The 24,030-nt window shown below is 40.4% G+C and overlaps 1 protein-coding gene across 3 annotated transcripts in view; it reads right to left on the reverse strand.

Moving 5' to 3' along the window:
* Positions 1 to 534: 534 nt before the first annotated feature.
* Positions 535 to 24,030, reverse strand: part of bnc2 (basonuclin zinc finger protein 2) — a 219,509-nt gene continuing 196,013 nt past the window's right edge. For 2 of the 3 annotated variants that reach the window (XM_030145569.1, XM_030145561.1), the window contains exons 5-6: positions 13,062 to 15,478; positions 535 to 6,026 (exon numbers count right to left, since the gene is read on the reverse strand). In XM_030145569.1, coding sequence (XP_030001429.1) covers positions 5,216 to 6,026; positions 13,062 to 15,478 — 3,228 coding nt within the window. In that variant the 3' untranslated portion in view covers positions 535 to 5,215. Of the gene's footprint in view, positions 6,027 to 7,778; positions 7,853 to 13,061; positions 15,479 to 24,030 lie in introns of all 3 variants that reach the window. The other variant, XM_030145578.1, reaches the window with a different exon arrangement.

Raw genomic sequence — 24,030 nt, forward strand, 5'->3', positions numbered from 1 at the left:
TACAAATTACAAGAGGTATTTGGACAAAATATGAATAAAATTCCATTTACATCCCAAAACCCTTATGCATTTTATGCAAAAACCATAGACAGTTATGATACAGAAACAAATACAAGAAAGGCAAAAAAAAAAAACAAGAAAAGAAAGAAAAAAGGAAACAAAAGAGTCTTTTGAAAAGAGGACATTTTTTCCTCCTATCTGCAAATGGGAAACACCTGTTTAGGTAACATACAGTATTCATGAGGCTTCCAAATCACCATTTTGACACCAGAGTGATGCAAGCTTCTCTGCTCTGTTCTTCGCAGTGTGACTATGTAGCCATGCAACGCTGTGAAGTGCCAGTGTCGAAACGCACAGGCATTTTAAGACACAGACACAAATGCATTGGATACACCTAAAACACAAGTGAAAACAAAACAAACAAAAACAAATCTAAATTCACCAGGTCTTCAAGCTTATTTATATTTTTAAGACTGAAAAATATGATTGGCACAGTGGAAAACATTACATTTTGAGCAATATGAATTTACAGTATTTTTTTTCAGGATCATTGACATTTCACAGGTTCCAGTTCAAATTAATGAGGGTATTTTTAAAACGTAACACATGAGACTAAAGCATCTATACAAACCCACCTATTTTTCTTCTATCTGCATATTTCTTAATATGTCCCATCAAACGTTTGAATTCCACTTGAGCTACAACTGGACAGTTTACATGCAGTGTCACCTCTTATTCTCGCTGCTCTATCTGACATGTACGCAACGGACAGTGATTAACAAGTCAGCCGCTCCAGCCGTTTGCCATCTCTTTTCCCTCTGTGTGCTATGTAGAAATTACAGAATAATTGATGCCTGACGTTCTTCTAATCAAATATTAAAGATTCACTCGAGCAGTCTGGACCAATATGGCGCTCGAAGTGATGCGTTCCTGCCGACCTACAGACTGGTCACTAAGAAGCGGAACACACCTGGACTCTTGGATGAAGAAGTAAGAAAAACAAAGATTGGATTTCTCAGAGGAGAGAAGAATATTGGTGGTCATTTCTCTGAGGAGAGTGTGTAGGGGGAAAGGGGTGGAAATGTAAGGGGGAGCTCGATCGCTTTCCACCAGGCAATCAACAAGGAGCTGGTGATGAGTCCTGTGGAGTCCTGCCACTGATGCTCTCTTGCTCTTCTCTCTCCCTGTGTTCCTCTTTCTCTTTCTCCCTTGCCTTGTTAAGTGACTGCCTCAAGGCTTCAGCCAGACAGCCTTCTAAGCCCCATGCCTTTCCGCCATCTCTCTCTTGCTTTGTCTCTGGCCGTCTGTCTTAACGGCTGTGCTGGACAGCCACATGCATGTCGATGCTGCTCTGCTGGCATAACCTGCCCAACTGGACTCAGACGAATGCAGTAGGAGGAAAGACATGAGTGCTGCGTTTATCCATTGTGTTTTGCGTGACAGAGAGGTCATACAGTCTGCTGCAGCCAAGGTTATTATCATTAACAAAAGCGAAAAATACCAAAAACCAAAAACTCCAAACACATTTGAACTGAAATAAAAAAATCTCTCCGACTTGTGGAAACTCTGGTAGATATAAAATCTTTTTCATCCTGACTGACACATGTTCTACAGTTGTATTTTGTGGACAGTTGATCTGTGAATGTATTTTTAAGCCGTGTGATGGTTTGTTCACTGTGTTTTTATCATATAATATTTTTTCTGACCTTTTTGAATCTCGCCCCCGACAAATACCACGTATTCATGACTTCAAAAAGACTAAAATCGAACATGTAAATCATTACAACATAAACTGAATCTAAATTTCCTGAAATTAAAACCTAATCTAGACAGCCTGCTGTGAAACCCGATTAAAACTGAAACTCAAAATAAAAAAGTCGAAATAAGAATAAAAATGAATGAAAACGGAAAACTTTTATAACCTTGACTGCAGCTGCTTCGTGAAAAATGGATGATTTTGAACAATCCAAAAGGAATGTGTTACAACCTGAAAATTAGCTTTGAAAACTGTCAAGTACAAGTTTAGAAGGTTACTGTGCAGAAAGTTGGGAACGTACAATCCCTACTGCTGCGGAGATTTAATATGTAGTCTTTGTAGATGCAGGACACTCTAATAGGTTTTAGTCCTTTACTCACTGTCTGTGTGTCAGTAAAATGTTTTACCTTGAGCTATGAAACATTGAAATATTTAAAGTGAAATAGGAATGTGTCAACTTCACATTCCTGTGCGACTCAGTGCTGGCTCACATTATTCTCCCTAATGCAATGTTAGTCCTCAGTGTAGTGTCAGAGTCTATAATGTTAACGTTAGATGGAGACTTTCATTTCCTGTGGTGAGAATTCTCTATTTTTCTCTGCCCCTGTCTCTTCCATCACCAGAGGTTAACAAGTCATCTAGTTCTTGTCATCCTCCTGGCCTGTAAGTAGTATCCGTGAGCTTTCGCCACTCTTCCCTGTGTGCATGGCGTTGTGCATTTGTATGGTTGTGTGTTGGAGAGACAGCTGTCAGCAGGGTTCCTGGAGTAGCACTTTTTTATTTCTGCCAGAGCGAGAGCCGGGGGGATTGAACGAGTGAATGAGGCAGCAAGCGCCTCAGTGAAACCCACTCCTGGGAAAAGGCAGGGGTTCCTGTACTCAATTTTCTCTTCACTTGGGATAAACAGGCAATTACCCATCCCTTTTTCCTATGCCATGGCCGTCCGGTGAACTTAAGCATACACTATTAGTGTGTGTCCCTGTAGGACCTGCGCTGTGGGGTGTGGAGGTGGTAAGTGAGTGGCGGGTTGAAGAAATGGGTAAGGCGGTTGTTAAATGACTGTGCTCTGACAGACAAAGAGCAAAATAGAATGAGCAAAAGAAATTGAATTGAATTACCAGTGACCCTGAATGAGAATGAGCACACACAGGAAATGAATAGATGAATTGAATTCAGCTAAATTGAATGAGTCAAATTGAATTGTTCAAAGCTCACACTCACTCTCCTTCTTTTTCTCTTTCTGTCAGTGTCACAGTCTTGTCAGCAACCTTGGCGTCTTGCAGTGTAACGAAGTGACAAGTGAGTTATTAGACAGAAGAAGCCGGAATGGCAGGGACGCCTCCAGGTAACGGAGAAGCAGCACATTTTTAATGATCGTTGCTGTCATCCTTTCCTCCCTAGTCAGCCTTCCACCTCCGCAACCTTTCCATCAGCCTCAGCTCTCTGCCTGCCTCTCTTTATCTCAGAGAACAGAGGTCTAAAAACTGCATGTGTCATATGGAGTCTTAAAAACAGACATGAAATATTTCACTACAATAGGTCATGTCTATATTGCAAAATGGCTTTAGTGTGAAACAAATGGAACTCAACACTGTTATGGATGTAAGGTGTTGTGAATACTGTACAGCACACCACGTAACACTGCATATTTTCCCCTCGTGTGTAGCACCAGTCAAGTAAGAGTAGATCTACTTGTATAGTAACACATGGCATTGCTAATACATTGATAAACAAGTAAAACTGAGGAACAATCTCTATTTTTTTGTCTTTTTACAAAATAATATTCTTATACCGGACAAAAACATCTCCATTTAGATACATCACCCACCAATAAATACCCCTTCCCTTGGCTACTTTGCCCAGTTACTGGAAATATTTGTACCGTAAGACAGTCATGGACATGTTAAAAATGGCTGCAATCACCTGCCAGGAAAATGTTAACATTTGTAGCCGGCACTCAGCAGTGGAAACTGATATCTTTAATATCACAGCAAAACTTTAAGACTCAAGTGCATCACCTTCCTCAAATGGGGCCTCATTAAAAACACATGAACTGCATTGTTAAGCAAATACATTTGTTTTGGTCACAGGTAATTTACTATTTTCCTACTTTTTTCTTTTTTTCTATCCATGGGACAGTCATATTCCATTATTATGCCTCTAGTTCTTACACTGATATCCTTGTTTAACCATATTACAATGATTTTATGCTTTAGTTAGATCACTTTAACACAACTGTGTATAAATAGGTGACTTAAAGAAAAGAGTGGGAGAGAAATGACCAATCTTTGAATCTTTTGTAATGGAAACAGCAGTGGGTATTCAGTCGCACATAGTTTTAAAGCATAAATCTTTCTGATGTGGAGTTGTGGGGGGGCTTGGCTTGTGTTAAGGGATATTTTTTGTCATAACACTGTGTTTGAAACTGAGCACGTGCAAAAAGAAACTGGCATAAATATGTTAAAAGGTACTGTCATTTCCCTTGGCACTGTAGCCATCAGTGACCCCACACGACACCTAAAGTCACCATTGCAAAAGTCCTCATTATAATAATATTACACATCCCCTTGTATAGATGCAAAGTGCAAAAACTGAATTGTTATACTAAAGCTCATTAACATAACAGACAAAAAAAAAATCAATAGAAATACAGAGAATGATATCAGTGTAGGAGCCTTAAAAAGCATGCCGGCAACCTCTGAATATCTAACAAGTAGATAAAACAAGTCACATGATACTCTTTTTTTTTCCTAGGACTCAGTTAAAAACTTGTCTTTGAAGCTAACATAAATGAGTCAAGCTAATAAGATGCTACCTCTTTCTTGCCTATAGCTGGAAGTATTGTACTGGACTGTAACATAAAAAAATAGAGAGAAAAAACAGAAGCAAACAACCATCAACACAACTCTTTTACACCAAAAGCCTCTTGGGACATTATTTACAAATGAAGCTGTCATGCTTTTGTAAGGGGTTCATTTAAAAGTTATTACACAAATACAACAAGAAGATTTTCTTTTTTTTTCAGTACTATCATTTTTGCAGGCAAAGTCACAAATAAGAGTTTGAATAGATTCTTTGAAGACGGACATAAAAACAAAGTGGAGAGAAGTTTCAAAGGAAAAGGTGGAGGGGCTTTCCAAAAAGAAAAAAAAAAGGAAAAAAAAAACAACTGGAGTTTTGTTATAAAACAAACTCCATGCTCAAGAGTGTCGTCCTGTTCTTCCAAAGAAGGAAAAGTCAAAGGTCACAATAATAAACTGCATTAAGAGTCAATGGATTTTATAGAGGGACATAGAAATCTTGCAATGACTTACAGAGAACGGGCAGGAGGCATACAGGCGATTAGCTTGTATCTGATGGCCCTAGGATGGGGGAAAAGCTAATTTGAGGAGGAATAAGGATGAGGAATAACGGGAGGAGTGGGCAGACTGACAGGAGGGTAGAGTAGCAAGTCATTATTTAGTCTATTATTGTGGAGAAGGGCATGTTTTTATGGAGGTTGGGGTTCTGAGAGTGTCGGTTACGGCTGCGTACAGAGCTGAACACCATGTTACAACCGGGGATTTTGCACTTGTGCATCTCACGCAGATGCACAGTCTTGTAGTGCACGCGTAGGGTCCCTTTGTTGCTGTACATTTTATGGCAGATGTTGCAGAGGATCCCACTGCCCCCGTTACTGCCCCCAGTGGACGAATGGAGAAATGATGAGGAGTGGGTGTCCGCCCCCTCATCCAGTCCTTCTCCACTAAACTCACCAGTCTCGTTCTGGTGCCCCCTTTCAGCCCGCCCCTCGGCACGCTGGGAGCAGTTCTCCCCCTCGCTATTGACCTCCTCCTCATCCTCTTCTCCCTCCTCTTCATCCAGGTCATCTAATAGGATGCCTTCATCGCTGCCCTCATCTGACTCGTGTGATGAGTGGATGCTGCTGCTGGATTGAACACTGGATGTGGTGCTCAGGTCCAAAACCATGTAGTCGTCTGGCTGACCTCGGGAGAAACCGTTGGTGTGGTGGATTTGATGGAGAGGGTTGTGGGGATAATCGTTGATTATGGGGGAACGGATATCGTGGTTGTGACCGGTTGGCCTAAGGCTGCCGCCTCCGATGCCCATACCGACCATAGGGTCCAAGCCCATGTGATGCCCAGCGTAGATCTTTGCCAGTAACTCGGATCGCAGGTCCTTGGGCAGAGGCGTAAGTTGGGGATCCAGGACAATGTCGTCCAGCTCTTTGGTCAGCAGTTTGCGGTGCAGGTTGATGTTGGAGCTGTGCCTAGAGGAGAAACATGACACAGTTATAGATCAGAATGGTGCCACAGTCAAATAAATACAAATAGAAAATAAGGATTGTGTTGCAATAGATAATACTGGGTTAAATTAGCAGCAGCTTTGATAATGTACTAGTATTAATAAGTTTGCATTGTTCACAAAATATACATGTCTAACACTACTGGGCCATAAAACAATAACATAATTACTGCAATATAATTTTCATCTATATCTATATAGCAAATGTTTGATAAATGGATGAAATTTCAGTGTTAACACCAGCTATACAGATGTAACCCACTAGGATGGAAAAGACCAGCAACATATTCAAATATTTACAGTCACTCTGAGGGACTTATTTCACTGTATACCAGTGAAGAAGAGTTTGAAATTACAATTAATGATCTTCAACTACAGCAGGATCAGCAGAAGAAAAATATATGATTTGACATTATACACAATAATTATTGCTGTTGACTGAATCAAAACACTGTTATTGTGATAAAAATGTCTGCTATTTTGCCCAGCTCTATGGATTTGGAAATGGCAAGCCATTGAGCTACAAAAACAAAAGATAAAAAGTGTTGCATCATAATTATTAAGTACATCAGGTTTGTTGTAAAAAATTGGGTTTACTTGTTTACTTTTCACCTGCATAGTTGCAACTATTTGAAACCTGGACATAGAGCTGCAGGCTGTGGTGGGTGGTTAGTTCAACACAAAAGGTTCTGTTCACCTTAAAACTGTCACCGTCTAAACTCCCTTACATACTTGTGTGTACAATCAAATTTTTTTGGTCCAATTATCCGACTTCAATAACATGGAACCAGACTAGAAGCATTAATTACCCAAGAACCGTTACATGTGTAATCATTATTTCTATCACTAGAGATACGCAGACACAGACAGAGAGAAATCCACCCTGCAGCTCTAAGAAAAGTGCAATAACGTAGCACACAGAGAGCATCCTGCTAGTGTTTACCGCTGTCAGCATGTCTGCACTGCACAGCCCTCAAATCCAATAGACTCTGACTCAATTAAATACTCCACCATATTGAATGGGAGTTTATCAATTGATTCGAGCTGTGGTAATGTGATAATCGAGGGGAACTGGATAGCATATTAGCACTAGGCCCTGACAGCATTATCGCACTTGTTCCCTATTGGAGGTGGCTTAATCGAGCACCTCAATGAACATGTCTTTATGTAGCTCTGGGTTTAATCAAGATGGGCATTTTTTCCCAAACACAAAGCAAACTGTATCACACTATGTGCTACAGCTGATGAAAGAAACTAAAGTAACACATGTCATGCTTAAACCAGGATACAATTAGCGAGGCTTTCAGTCATTATACAAAACCATGCCAAAGGATGCAGGGTGAAATGTGCTTGAAATTTTTAATTCAATGCTTATTTTGCTCCAATTTCACAGCTGCCAAGAAAAAATGGACGCACTGCACACATGTCACAATAAAACTGCATCACACAGAGAAAAAAAAAAAAACAAGAAGCAACTAATGACCAGTGTCATATATGAAATATAGGATACAAGGGCCACTCTTTTTAATATCAGGTCAACACTTAAATTAAAAAAGAAAATATGCAAAACACTCAGTGCCTTTTTAATGTGAAGGGTTTCCATGCAGGGAGGGCACGTGTGTGTAAATAAAAAGCAAAAAAAAAAAAAAAAGAAAAGAAAAGGGTCATCCTTAGCAGAACGGGCAAAAATGGAGTCACAATGGATAGTAGAGCTTACCAGCAGTGGCAGGGTTGATGCAGTCAAAAAGGGTCCCTTTCCTTTAATTATTTACTTCCCTATCCGACATTGTCCTGCAAGAGGTAAAAATACATTCATTTGAGGGACCCTTTTCTGTGAACCAGGCAACCAGGAGCCCGTCCACTAGAGCATCGTCAGCATTGAGGGGAGAGAGCGTGGCAAATCGATTGGCCGTGGCTGTCACTGCATGTGTGAGTGTGTTTGTGTGTGTGTGTGTAAAAACCAGAAAATATACTACTTCCATATAGCAGTACTTCGATCAAAAAGACTATATAAATCCTTTTTTTTTTTTTTTTTTAAGTCCTTTGATAGTACAGTTGCACCCATATGGCGTTAGCTTATGGCTAAAATATGGGAGTCATCATTGAATGTCTGTGGTGCTGCATCCCTGAACAATCAAATATATGTGTGGGAAGCTTAGCGGTGAGAGGACAAAGTGTTTCTAGACAGTCTGAGTGATGCCGTACTCTATGTCTAAATAAATAGGCACTGTTTCTTTGGGGATTTTAACCAACAAGCTTTGATGTGCAGAGAAAGTGAGGGGAAAGAGGCCACAGATTTGCTCATTTATGGCTGAAGATCAGGATGCTGTTGATGATGCTCAGGTAGGCAGGTCCTTTGCAACATGTCTCCATCTCAGTAACAACACCTTCTCACTGCTAATAAGCTCTAAGTTAACCATGGCTATCTCAGTGTTAAGATATTAAAGTCAAACATGCAGTAAGTCATCTCATATATCTAAGTAGTCTTTTTAACTCCTCAAATACAAAGCAACATTTTTAGAATATTTCAACAATGTCTAGGTGAACTAGCCCACATTCATAATAATCTTTAAAACCATAAAAAAAAATCAAACAAATAAAATAAAGCAGTTTATTTTTTCATGTACATATTTAATCATTTTTAAGTTGTTACAATTTTAAGAGCTGAAGAGAAAAGTAAAGTGCATTGCATTGGAAAAAATGAAAATAAGTCAGTCTTATTCACACACACAGTGAACATAATGCTTTTATCCCTTTATTTATCAGCTTGAAACTTTTCTACCCCATTTCCCACTCTCCTGCATCGTTCAATTTCTCTTTCCTCCCCCCTAACCCGAGTCCTTACTCCCCTCCACCCCCTGTTTCTCCATCGCTACCTCCCTGTTGGCTAGTAATGTGCCTGGCAAACCAATTTGACAGTCTCATCTTCACCCAAAAGATGGGGGAGGCCTCGGGGGAGCCCATTTTTGACTGTGCAGAGGAGGCAGAGCGAGAGTGCGCTTGTCCCAACTGGCGTTAATCATCTTTAGGTTCATCTGATGGCCCTTGCCCTTGTTTTTTTTTTTTTTTGTCTCAGCATGCCTGTATGTGTGTGTGTGTGTGTGTGTGTGTGTGTGTTTGTTGTCTAAATGACTTGTAATGTGTAAATGAGATGGAAGGCTGAGTGGTATTAAACTGACACCAGCGGTCCTTTGTCTTTCCTGTCATTTGAGGTGTGTTATGAGGTTTTGGGTGGAAGTGGGAGGACAAGAGTTTTCTGAACATTTATCACGCTCCGTCACTGTTATACAGTATCTCCTTTGCATTATTTCAATCTTTTCACAGCCTGGGCTGCAAGCAAAGATTTGTAGATCATCAAATAAATTAGCGAACAGGAATTAAATATACATTATATAGCAGCATCCACAAGTTATATTTTACATTGCTTGAATTGATTCTTTACTTGAAATTACCCATAATTCCCTTTATTACTGTGCTTACATGCATCACTACATGCTGTTCATCTAAGAATAAAACAATTCCCCTCTAAATACATCAAACTGTCAAAGATGTAATAATTCAAGATCCGTGTTTTAATCAGCACGTGGCTTTTGCTAACATATTCTCTCTGTGAGCGGAGTGCCCTTTGTTTAGAAGAGACAAACAGAGAGCTGATTGTGAAGCACTGAAGCCAGGCCCACATGCCCTGTGGGGACCGAGGGAGACAGAGAGAGGAAAGAGAGGGGAGGAAAGAGACTCTCCAACATAATTAACCTTCACTCTCTGCGTTTGCAGTGGCCCATGCAGGGACCGCGGGCTGCGCACTGCTGCACCATGGGAATGTGAAAGAGGGAGGACACCTAAGTCGCTGTGGTCGTGGCATAGACGGAGCAGGTTAAAATGCTGAAGTAAAGGTTAACAAAAGAGTAGGGTTTAGGCCGATAAAAATTTGATAAAGTAAGGAAACTCTTGTTGCCGGTTTAAGAAATATGATTAACGAGGCTAATAATGGTGATGATTACTGGTACGCACGCCTTTCCAGCAGTTAATCATGCACCTTCGTCAACACTTCTGCCGATGCTGCTCGCTCCCCGCAATAAATATGCAATCATTTACCTCTGTGCAGCAGGAGAAAGACACCCCACTGTAAAAACCACACACACACTTTGTCTAACTCTGTTTTGCATTCACAAACATTCACGCTTTACATGCCTGCTCAAGGGCACATTAAATTACCCTTTCCTGTATTCATTAGTGTAAATGTAAAGTATGTACAGCGTTCAGCGGATGCTTATTTGATTTCTTCTGTTCCTTTTGTAGTCTAATAAAAGTGCAGTAATCCAAGCTGACAATAGTACTTAACTGCTTTTTTTTTCTTTACCTTTTTTTTTTCTTTTTCACTTAAATAGAGGTGCATTTGATGTTGCATTTGACAGTCAGTGGACTAATTAGATGTGCTAGTGTACTTGGACTTCCTTGTTGTTATAGGTCAATAGCTGTTTAGGAAGAATTGAGGAGAAGCAGCTTGGCAGATCTGCATATTTCAATGCTGCTTTGGCAGAAAAAATAAAGGTAAGTGAACAAAATAAAATGACCCACGAGTTTACATTTCTCTTGCTAAAAGTCATTACAATTTGAATTTTTACAACAGTAATACTTGCAGAAGGTTTAAATGTTTTTTCTTAAATCGATTTTACAAATAATCATCATCCACTACAGTTGTTTCTGGACATTACTCTCTTTGTGCACTTTCCTTGTCTTCTCAGCAGCACCATTATGTTCCAAATGTATCACATTTAATCACTATTATACTCAAACATATTATATGACTAAAAGATGTTTGTTTGATAAGAGTCTTGCATACTGACTAGTCCCAAAGCCCCAGGATTCCTTGAGCTGTTCAGTACTATTTCTGTTTTGTTCCATGTTTGAACCAGTGAGTAATATGTCCCATATGATATCAGGAATTTATCCCCCACAGAAAAAAGGATGGAAACAATAATGTGCTTACGTCTCACCCACCCATAACTATACTGCTCTTGCCCAGCTCAAAGATACCTTACATTCACAACAGCAATTGTCCTTGTGAAGAAGTTATCTCTTCACTGTCTCCCATATGTCCTGCCACTAAGGTAAATGGCATTTAACTATTAGAAAACTTGGTAGAATTTACCTGTGGCATTAATGTAATTAGGTGTTTATGTGTGAACACGGTCTTTGGCTCAGTTATTCGACTGCTTTGCATACAGTAAAAGCTAATTATAAAGAAACGAGTTGGACAAATATGAACAGATAGTATTAGCTGTTATCTGTGCATATGTTGTGCAGCCTGAGTGAACACATATGTGCATGCATGATTTACACAAGCTTGTCTTAGACTTTTTACATATCCACTAGCTTCTAAAAACAAAACAAAAAAACCCAACAACAAATAAATAAATAAAAAATACAGGGAACTGGTGGCAGTACATGACATTGAAGCAATGCATGCTATAATAATGCATCCTTTCATGATGTGCAGCTCTAACAGGTGAGCAGCAGGGATATGTTCAAAAAAGCTGTCTCCTTTTCGGCCCCCTCTGTTTATATCCCATATTGTAAACAGTACATCGTCCCAGAGTCACCTGCTTGATTTACATGCAGATGCCACTGAAGCAGCAAATGTAATAATAAAATGTACAGGGTGCAAACGGAAAGAAAAAAAAAAAGGCGGATTTAGGCTTTGGAAGGTAGCAGTGTGTGACAGACAGACAAGGGGCACAGTCAGTGTGTGGGTGAGATAAAACACTGGGGAACATTTAAAGGAAACATATAAAGCTCCATTGGGAAGAGTGTGTTTACAAATTAGAAGCATGCACTCACTAAGTGACAAAGCGCACATCTTTATTTGTCCAGGAAAGTCTTGTATGTAAACTGGGTACATTCTCTTGAAAGAGAATGTGAGCATCAGATGCATTTGTTTTACTTGCAGTACTGTGTATTTTAGCAATGGAATATAATTTATTATTTGTTTTAAGGCCCCATCTCACACTATTGCGCTGCTGTATTAAGTGACTGAATGTGCCAAAGGAAATGTGTTTTCTGTGTAACTCCTACAATCCTTCAACTAAAACAGATTTTATTTATTTATTTGATAATGTGTTTATTTTTCAGTAATTATACCAATATAGGGCATTATTACCATATATATATATATATATATATATATATATATATATATACTAAGAATTTTGATAGAGAATCACTGCCTGTTTCATATTGAGACATCTCTCATGTGACACAAAAATAGTTGTTTGTAAACCTTTAATGAGTCTGTGGTAGCCCAGGGCATTAGCAATGTTATGTGCCTCCACAGTGTGTCATGGAATCAACCTGCTTCCAGAGCTGCTGCAGCATGTATTCTGCAGAGTGAGTGAGAGGGACTGATACGTGCTAACAAGCCCAGGTGAACGTGGCTAGTCTCACCTCTTGATGCGCTAATAAATGCAGTGGTTTGACAAACCGCTGTCTATGTTAATGTATGTGCCTTCACCTCTCTGTGACAAGGTGATGTGGAGAGGGCAGGTAAACAACACACTGCAGCTGGAGGGTTGATAGGTACTCCCTGGTATATGTGTGTGTGTGCGTGTGTGTGTGTGTGTGTGTGTGTGTGTGTGTGTTTCTCATCCTGACACCTACTCATCTGAACTTTGACTTGACAGGGAGCAGATGTCCCTGAATCCATCTTTTGGTGTTCCATTTGATAACAGATGTTAAGCAGTAACCTATCCAGATAAATGTAATGAAATACTAGTCAAGCAAAGGCATATTTGAATCTTAACACTGCCTTTATAAAATACTGATCTTTTATCTTCTTAATGTTTTTATTTTACGAGACAGATTTGCTATAAAGTCATGAAGTGCCCTTCTTTATCATAATAATCGATCATTTTGACTAAAGAAAATAATAAATTGAGCCTATCTCTGACTTTAGAAATAGCATTAAAATGATACTGTTACACTTCCAAGTTGCAGCACTAACCTGTCTCGGCTCCGCCGGGAGGGGAAAGCAGCGTTGCAGCCTGCCACAGTGCACACATGCATCTCTTTGAGGTGCACATTCTTGTAGTGCAGTTTCATGCTATAGGAGCTCTTGAAGCTCTTCTTACACACATAGCAGATCTTGGGGTCAGGACTTGAGCATGGGTCTCCATCTGGTGATTGAGAAGAAGGGAATTTGGGTGGGCTGGCACCGTAGCCCATTGAAGAGATGAAGCTCTCATGCAGAGCAGCCATACTTGCAGCAGCTGCAGCAGCTGCTGCCATGCCTCCATTGTAGAGGCCATACTGTCCCATGCAAAACATGTCATAAGTAGGGTCGCTGAGTTCCTCCTTAATCTTGATAGAAGGTTGATGGAGGGAAGGTGAGGAATTGCCCTTGGCTTCCAATTCTTTCCTTAAATGGCCTTCCTCACCACCCTCATCATCCATTTCCTTGTCCAGACCCCTTCCACCCCTATGTTTTTGCTGTTCTTCAACATCCATCATTTCATCACGGTAAAACATCTTGGAGTCAGAGTTCTCTGACTCATTTTCAAAGTCTCTCTCATGGTCCTGGTCCTCTGAGGTGAAGCTGCCCATGCAACGGAGTTCACCAGTGCCTCGTAGATCATTACCACCTCGGCTGTCACTACCAGTTCCTTCCCGGCACTCATCTTCACTCTGCCTCATCATTCCTCTAAGGGCAAAGCCAGGGCTCATCTCATCCTGAGAAGGAGACTGCTGCCCACTACCACCACTGTGGTTCCCAGTACTAGTGCCACCGTTGTTGTTACTGTTACAGTTTCCATTCATTTTTACGTTATTATGAAGAAGTGATGACTGGTGATGGTGGTGATTATGGTGGATATTATCATCCTCATCTTCATCTTTGTCCTCATATTCATCTGCCACATCAATCACTTCCTTCTCAATCTTCACAGGCATACTGGATTTACGTGGCTTCTTCTTGGGTGTGGGATCACTGTTGCCAGTAGTGTGGTCCTGATTGGCACTAGGTGTAGGTAAGCGGTGGGACATTGGTCCTCCTTCTGAAATATGAATATTATTGTGTGAAGCAACAGCAGCAGCCAGGATCTGCTGTTGCTGGTCCATCAGAGTGGTACTGTTGGTTGTGGTGGGCAGGATAGGGCTGGTAGGCAAAGACACTGGAGGACTGACAAGATCTGCAGGAGACAGTAATGTACGGTAGAAGGGGGGCACTGGTTGGACTGGCTGTACTGACTTTAGGGAGGGGAACACCAATGGACTTTGCAGGGGTGACTGAAGCATAGGGTCCACTGGTGGGGTAGTGAATCCCAGTGGTGGTCTTCCAGGGCTGGTGAGCGTGAAACCACCATTTTTGGTGCTTGAGATGACAGGTGTACCAGTGGTTGAATTGGCACGGATAAGGTCCTTGTCGCGGTTATTGCGCAGCATGGGCATGTGCAACCGTGGATTGGGATTGGCACTATGGCGATTGCGGCTGCGTAATGAGCTGAAGACCATGTTGCAGCCCTCAATGGTGCAACGGTGTTTAATCTTCAAGTGTACAGCATTATAATGTATTTTAAGAGTGCCCTTGTCATAAAAGGTTTTGCCACAAGAGTTACAGCATACACGGCCCTTACGTGAGGTGGCTCCCATTCGACGCATGCGATGCATTTTGGAAGAAAAGGAAGCATGGGTGATGGTTTTATTCTGCTCGTCTTTTACAAAATGAGGGTGGACCGGGTGGTCAGTCAAGCTGCTGGGCTGCTGAGGTTGATTTTGGGATTGCTGCTGGCCCTGTTGCTGCTGTTGCTGGAGCTGTGTCTGTTGTTGCTGCTGTTGCTGTTGTTGAGACTGCTGAGTGGAAGGGGTTGGAGAGATGGGTGATGCTCTGTTGTTGGGCTCTGTCTTGGGCTCTATGTTGTTATTCATAGCTCCCAGACCTCCACGACTGGGGCTTTGGCCTGTGCGAAAAGGAGACAAGGACACTTCTGACTCACTGGTCTCCACCTGTTCGCCTTGGTTTGGTAGGCTGGGCTCCCGGAGTCGGAGAGCTGATTGCTCCATAGGCAGACCATTGGGGGGCAAGCCAAGCATGGGGGCAGATACTGGGTTGATATACTGGAAGGGCAAGAGAAAGGCTAGGCTATTGGGGATATTCTCAAAATGATGAATGCTGGATGGGCTACTGTTTTCCAAATGTGTCAGGAGCCCCGGGCTGCGGGTTCTGTTGTTGCTTTCAATGAATGTCCTAATCCCGGAGTCTGTCTTGGAGGAGGGAACTGTAACTGCCTGACCTTCCTTCTCCTGGATGGCCATCAGTTCAACAATGGACTTCGTCTCACCAAAGCGTAGGAACTGCTGCAGGGTGATGATCTCCTCTTCCCGGGACATGATGGTCCAGCGGTCCAGGACCTTGCCTGCAGCATCCTAGAGGCCCCAGAGGAGACAAGAGAGAAGACAAAAATACAAAACATTATTGATTGTGCATAATGAGTGTGGTCAAAGGAGAACATAGAGCAGGGGTTAGTTTGTAAGGGCAAGCTTTTCTGCTCATGAAATTCAGAGGCCCCTGGAGCGACAAGTAACTAACAGAGCTTTGTCAAAAATCTCACATCCACTGTCGCTCTTTCTCATCCAATTTTTACTCATTCATTTTTTTCAATAAGGCCTTAAATCATGGTTGTTTATCTTGGATACTGTGGTAAGACTCGGCCAAAGTTAATCTAAGTCTCAAGGAAACAAATTGAAAGCACCATGGTGGGTCTCTTAGCAGGTCTGTGTGACTTCCAACAATGTAGGAATATTAATCTGTAAAGACTGACAAAAAAAGCTCTGTAAAAATGTGAACTCTTGCTGGGACTCCCTCTGTACACAAACACTACCAAGGGATATTTACACACTGTGAGAGCCAGACATGAAATGGCTAACAGAAATAATAGGATAATTAATGCAAACCACTAATCACACCTTGCTTGGCAGGCATTTTTCTTTGTCTGTGCTGCATCTATATAAGGCAATGAAACACCTGAGGGAGGATGGGACTAGGATGTGTCAGGGAATGCTTTAGACATTCAAGGAGGAAAACTGATGCTCATGTATGACGATGACTTTACAGTGGCATTGTGCTAAGATTATAATTATTATGCAGGCTACATACATATCACATTATATATGATTCAAATGATTATTAATATTAACCCTTTAGGCACTGGAGTTTTTTTTTTCCTAATATTCAATATTGATACCAAGATTTCAAAAAGCTGTTTCATTCAGTTATGTTGCTTGTCCTTTGTTGCTTAAAGCATTTACTGTTAAACTGATGATGGTTTCTTAGTTGGCGTTGCTACAAAAATAAAAATGTTAACTATTGATATATTATATAGAAGCAAGTATCTAAGTGACCAGAATTGGTCCAAAAGGATGTTGTCTGCTGGATATATTCAGTGAATGGTTGAAATAAAAACCCTTTATTCCTTGTAAATTAGCATGAAGAATTGGCAAATAATTCGGTGGAAAATGCGGAAAGAATGAGCGCAAGAATTGAGTTAGTGGTGAAGCTACTGTGGTTTGAGGCAGTGAATAATTGGACCAATATCTCTTCCATCATCATAGTACTGAGACAGACCTGCTGCCACTACTGCTGTTAAATAAGAAAGCATTGATATTTGGGTAAACATAGAAAGAAATAGTCAAGAGAGATGGAAAGAGAAGAAATAAACACTGCAGTTCACAGTTAGGATCCTGGGGGATGAGGTGCAAGTGACATCAAGGGAGTAACACAAGCAGTGACAATTAGTCACACTGAAATGGTAACATTTCATATGTGCTCCTAGCTGCTGGCATCTATAAAAGATAAATGGCAACTCTAGTGAGTAAAAAGCTGTAAAAACCAACATCACAAAGCACAAAGGGCCTGTAAGGAGAAAACAGAAGATAAATGTTTAAAGAGAGGGAGTGAAAGAGAGATAGAACAGGAGAGACACAGAGGAAGAGGAGCTGAAAAACACAAAATAAAAGTGTGAGTGGTTTCATATCATGCACTCAGATATACTGGAGAAATAGATTCTTCTGAGACGAAACATCAATAGTCACTGGGGTATTTGTTGTTAAATATACATTAAAAAACATTTTACACTTTCATTCTGTGTGCGCTGTGGAGTTTTTGCCTGGAGGTATGACTTTAAATTCTAGCCTGGGCACTATTATTTCATACTGCATGGTCATCTGGGCATTACTACTTCCATTTGATTTAATTGAAACAAAAAATGAAAGCAAATTAGAAAGCGAATCTTTAAATAGTTTTACAAGCAAAACATTTCTAAAGAAATTGTAGTTATAAGAAGTGGAGCAGTCTTTTAATATTTTCTAGTGGCCAAACAAATTAATTTACATGTTCCATATGCATTTATACTAAGGTAGCTTTCAATTCCAGCTCTGTACATCTACCATACAACTTATAACTGGCTTTTTGGGATTTGGGATTGGACAGATTCATTTCAGTTTCATTTCAATTCACATATCTTACTTTTATGGATTATTATATGTTATTGTTAACAAACTCCCTTTCTTTTAATGTTACCGCTTCAACTAAATAGCACATTTAGATCCGTTACAACCACATCCTTAAAAAAGGAAGGTTATCATAATGTGAGCTCTAATCATAATTACAGGGGAAAAGACTAATTCCTCCAGCTTTAAAATATATATATATATATATATATATATATATATATATATATATATTCAGACAAAAAAAAAAAAAGCTTTACAAAAATATGAATGTAAGATCACCATCAAAACCATGTAATTTGTAATTATTTATTTGTAATGTACTTTTCCATGTAATTTTCCATTCCCATCTAAATAACAGATCAAACAGATAACGGAGCAAAAACTGAGTAATACATGCATTTTGTTCCACTCTGACCATGTACATATAGCTGCTCTATGTTGAAGTCAAACAAATGCCAAAACACAATGACACAGGCCAAACTGCAAACTATTAGTGTTTTGGACGGCCAGAAGTTGTCAGGGCAGGTCAGCAATTCTGTTATGCACTGGACCCTGTTTGAAAGGAGGCGATCCAAGCCCTCTTGTTCACTGGTCAATTGAGTTTTGGAGGCCAGTCAACAAGCATTTGGGCAAGGGTCAAACTGAGTACAGAGACAACTCAAATCTAGAATGATTTGCCCCAAAAATCAAGCAAAAGAATGTCGTGGGGTGGGGGGGTGGAGTTAATTATGACTCATTCCATGTGGAAACTATTATTACTTTTTATGGCAAGAAGTGTGCACATTAAGCAATGTGTGGCTTTGTTATGATGACCTTTCCTGTTCCTCTATAAACTATATTTTGCAGTACAACACATACAGCACAAATCAATGCGTATAATGTAGATAAAAATCAATCAAAGTTCAGAAAAATAGGCATGCAATTAATGAGTATTGTCTGTATAAGTTGACATATTTGCAGACAAATCCAGGCCTTGTAGTCCCTACTACAGTATGTCTCACAACTCCACTCCCCTGCATTAGCTTTGCGATGCTGTGAGAGAAACAAATATGCCATTAGAAGCACTTTTACAAGTAGGCACTCATCTTCCAATTAGCTTAATGTGGCCCTCTTTCCCTTATATTTTCCAGGCGTGCCCCACCTCTTCTTGTACACTCCCTTCAATAAAATCTCATTAATCCACCCCTCCCCCATCTCCCCCAGTGCTATGACATATTAGTCTGTCATTATGCATCCAAGAGTCCTTTAAACAATACAGCTAAACCTCTGTTTGCCAGGTTAATGACTATTAGCCAATAATTACAGCACAGAGACGATGGGGTACCCACTTTATCTGGTGGACAGCCTGCTGCTGTTAGTTTATTTTATCTGCCTGCCTTCATGTCTCTCAGAATTAATCTCACAACGGCTGTATTTATTCATCACGCTGCCGCTGCAGTGCATTCTTAATTCATAGCTGTCTGTAATACTGTGCTGCTGGATGTTGTGTAGTGGGTGTGTAGTGGGGTATCCACATTGCAAATTGCTGACAATGAGGACGTGCAAATGATGGCCTTGTCATGGGCCAGGGCACCACTGTCAGTTAAAACAAATCAGGCAATTATGCAATTAGCAGGTTATGCGTAAAGCTCTATTAAAAGCCTATGTGTGTAGCTTTGTTTGGATGCTTGGTGTGCATTAGGGATTAACAGTTTAACATGTATACACTTTTCTCTAATCATCACCTATCATACTCTCAGACTGACTCTATTTGGCAAGCACTGGAGTGAGATGCAATGCTAGGCACAAGGATACAAAGGAAAAATGTTAGCTATCAATATCCTCTGCAGACATGGCCTCTGCAGTAGACTAAATGGGAGATCCTTGACCCTCATTGAGACTGTGTCATTTAACATCTTTGCTCAGATACACTCACGTTCAAATGTTATAATGTACAATTTGAGTAGGATGACACTTCAGATGCACATTAACCGATCATAAGAACGCATCACTCGCAAAGGGGAGGATCAGTTCTCACAATGGCAAAGTGAACCATGGGAACCACATTGATTCACCAATCACCTTGCAGTGGGTGCGATCTCCACCGCGTCTCAAAGGATTCCCCATTGATCTGCACTTCTGCTTTCAGATCCAGTTCCTTAAAAAAACGGCTCTATCCCTGTGTTCGCCACTTCAAGGGAGGTTAAGCAGAAGTTCCTTGTGATCTGAGAAGGTCTTGAACCTTGGTGCTTCCTTTTCCATATTCTGTTTCTCTCCCCACCCCATCCAGGCTGTATGAATAATGCAGGGGATCTAGTGGCGAGAGGTGCCATGGGGGATGGGGTTCATGCAAAGCCCATCGCCTGGAGCCATCACATCAGAGGGCAAGAGCTCCCAAGACACAAACTGCTCCCCCATTGGCTCCCCAGTGGCAGGTCAGAGGTCATGTGTGAACAACCAGATCTGCTTCTTCCCCTGTGATGGACTACAGGGAAATCAGTAGCTACGTCCAGATGTGGGTGGAGGACATTTGTAAGAATCATAGAGGTTGAAATTTGGACTCTGATCTTTGCAAATTCCACATCCGAGCTCTGTGCATCAAAAGAATCAGTTACTTTTGGATGTGACCTTGCAGCTTCCAGTATCCAGCATGGATACACTACATGAGGTTTCCCCAGTAAGATATCTTTACTCACAGAAAGGTAATCAAGTAAAGAAAAACCTTGATTAGAACTTCTGTTTGTTGATGAAACTTGAATGAATATTACCACTGTTATGCATTAACAATCACCTGATTTCAAAGCAGGGAATTTTTGGATGATATGTTAAGACCGTACTCTCCATCAAAACCCCAAATGGACAAACATTTTCCAGAAGAACCATGTTAATCCATCCATTAGAGTTCAGAAACATGCAAAATCAATGCCAAGGTGCACCGAAACTGTTGTTGTAAGCTATTTTCTGTGGATTTTCCTATTATTGTTTGACTTTAAAATACAATGACAATATAGATAGATTTAGAATTAATAAGGCAAATGAAAACCCATCATTTGTATTAAGAAAGCCGAATATAATAAGGTCCCTAAAGACCAATCAGTGGCAACTCGGCTGCCTTGTGTTTGCAGCGACACAGGGACAGGGATTACACAAAACCTTTTTCAGTGTGCAGAGGGGGATAACAGAAACCTATGGTACCAATGACTGGTGTACAGCTGTCTTCTAATTCATCAAAAAAGATCCAACTGAAGAAACAGTACTTCTCTTTAAAATGTTTAATCATTTTAATACCACTGTTCTGTTTTTTTTCGTCATTATTTCACTGTTTTCACTGCATCTTTCAAATATATCAATACAGTTTTAGCACTGAATGATACCCATTAAAAAAATTACATGTGTGATATTTGCCAAAAGAAATAAATGCTGCCTAAAATTAGTCCATGCAGGAATGTCTGTCCGCAGCAATCACAACACGGAAAAGATTTATTCAAGTTTGATTTAGTCTTTTTCATTAATTAACAAACACGCAAGGGGCACACAGTCTTGGTCGATATTATGCCCATCACTACCAGAAAAAAACGAAAACTGCTCGGTGGGCTCCTGTGTGAGTAGATGTGAAAAGGCCACAGGGCTACTTCACTGGGCCAGACGTACCGATCAACCCACAGGCTGCGAGATATCGTGCCACCTCTCAACCTGATTTAACTCATGGCTTTGGTTAAAAATTAATGACTGTGTTAGTTGTTTCTAAGGGCACACTTATCGACTTGAGTGAGATATATAGTGCATTTGCAGACTGCTAACATGGGGGAGGGAGGAGAGGGGGATTATTTTAGAGGACTTTACCACAGACGGGTGAGTCACAATCTGGCACATCTCTGTTTCCAGGTGGCCTTTAGTAAACAGTTTCTGTTTCTTTTCCCACCGACTTGTCTTTTTTCATTATCTGTTTTTGAAAACAAACCCGTCATTTAAAAAGCGATGTCCTAACCTCTGATTCATCCAAACCCCCTGACCTCCACCAACACCATCACCACCTCCTTTCTTTGTTTTAAAGCTGTCCCTCGGCATCTTTTAAAAGTGGAAAGGACAGTCCTTTGGCCACAGCCCAGCAGAGGTGCAGATGGGGCAGCACATGGAAGCCATTTCAGGCCCCGGTGCGCTGCAGAGCAAAGTCGGCTGTTCTCTGAGTTCAGAACCTCTGAAGAACCGCCTCACAGCACTTACATGTGAATAATGTCTGGGACTGGGCTGATGTATTGATTCCCTGTCTCTTTTCACAAAGCATACACGATAACGTTGGATTGCCTTACCCAGCTGTGCTAAGGAACCGTAGTCTGTGGTCAATGTGTAAAACTCAGCGGACCCAGCACTCAGCTAGAGGGGATGCCTCAGAGAAGAAGGGAGGAGTGATAGAAGCAGTGAGGGAACGCCTGATGGTTCACATTAATTGAGGATGATTCGTGTGATCTGCTGGGTCTGGATGCAGCAGCCAGGTCTGTCGTGGGCCTGGGAGACAGATGTGGGGGGCCGCTGTGCTCCCTCCAGGGCCAATAGAGAGCAGTGAGGCGGCTGAGAAATGGTCCGTCTGCCCAATGTGTGTGTGTTGGTTGAGCTGTGTGGAGGTGGGGCTGACAACATGCTTTTCTCTCCCTTATATCACATCTCCTTTGTCTTGATTACTATTTTGGCAGGAGGCCGGTGCAGAAAAGGTGCATTAACATATGCTCACAATTTGCTCTTTAGCCACACAGTTACATGTTTGTACTGTGTCTTGATGCATCAGTCATTTTTTTGTTCTTTAGAGTGATACTCACCCTTTAACACAATACATCCTCAGGCCTTTAGGTGGAAACATAACAAAGCAGCTGTGTTAACAGTCCCAATGTACAGCCTGAGAAGTATAGAACTTGTTTTTACCGTCAGAAGAAAACAATAACGGCAGTTCTGGCTGATGATCCCAATATATGAGAAGCTGACTCATCACTTCTGTGGAGGGTCAACTGATACGGTTTTTTACGACCAATACCGATTATCAGCAATCATGACACCAATAACAGTTTACATTTGCATTAAAAATTTAAATCTTGGGTGTCAAATTTTACAGCAACTGCAACACAAAACAATTCAATAACATTTCCACAAAACATAAGGTATTAAACTTAAGATATAATACTACTTCTAGTAACTTAATCTTCTGTTCTAATTTCAGTGTTGATGTTTAAAACTTAGTACACTTAATAGATCCATAACAGATAAAGCACTTACAGGGAAATATAAATTAACTACTGTGGACGATCAACTGATATGTTTTTTTTTTTTAGGACCAGTACCAATTATCAGTAATCATGACACCAATAGCAATTTACATTTGCATTAAAAATGAAAATCTTGCGTGTCAAATTTTACAGCAACTGCCACACAAAACAATTCAATAATATTTCCACAAAACATAATATATTAAACTTAAGATAAAATACTATCACTAGTAACTTAATCTTCTGTTCTCCTTTCAGTGTTGATGTTTAAAACTTAGTACACTTAATGGATGCGTGATAGATTAAGCTCTTACACTAATGGTTCCCAACCTTTTTTGGCTCATGACCCCATTTTAAAATCACAAATTTATGGTGACCCCAGAACAGAGACATTTCTTTGCTAAAATGAATTTGTTTTTGATCTTGTAATAGTTTCCTATACTATGTTGCAAATAAACATTAATTATAGACAACATTTAGTCTATATAATGTATATTATTATGGACAGAGGCAGAAAAGCCAGGTGTAGATTACTGCACAAAGTGAGGATTTTATTTTTCTTGGTCAGGATATGTACAGTCAGTCTAGCTCGGATTTACAAGGCTGCAAATTAATACTGAAAAAACAATAACTAAAACTATGAATTATGAAAAAGCTGCAGCATCTGAAACTGACCACAATGAACATTTGAAAGATAAACAGAACCACAGTGCTTCAGTTTCAGTTTCAGAGTTTGTCATGTCTTTTATGGATTGGGATTGTCTCTCCCAACTCACCATATATTTTTTATTAGTAAGTTGTTGGTTTTTTTTTTAATCAATTACTGGAAATTTCAGGCAACCCCATTTGAAGTCCAGGCAACTCCACATGGGGTCCTGACCCTAAGGTTGAAAAGCACTGACTTACAGGGAAATATAAATTAACCACATTTTCTTGAGCTGCTGAGTAGTTGACATGTATGTGGATACTGTGTGAATTCCAACTGCTTCGAGAAAAATAAATACAAAAAAAAAAAAAAATTAGCTTCATTTGGGAGTATGAAGTTGCCAAAAGAAAGATGAGTGAGAAGAGTCCTGTCCCCCAGTAAAGATTGCAACAGTAGGCTATTACTCATCACGTATAACCAATCACATAGTGCTGAAGGCATGATATTGCTAGAGATCATAGAGATGTGACTAGAGATAAAGAGAAGTGGTATCAGAGCCAAAGTAACACATTTATAAAAATTTATTT

This window comes from Sphaeramia orbicularis, chromosome 1 (assembly GCF_902148855.1).
Source record: "Sphaeramia orbicularis chromosome 1, fSphaOr1.1, whole genome shotgun sequence".
NCBI lineage: Eukaryota > Metazoa > Chordata > Actinopteri > Kurtiformes > Apogonidae > Sphaeramia > Sphaeramia orbicularis.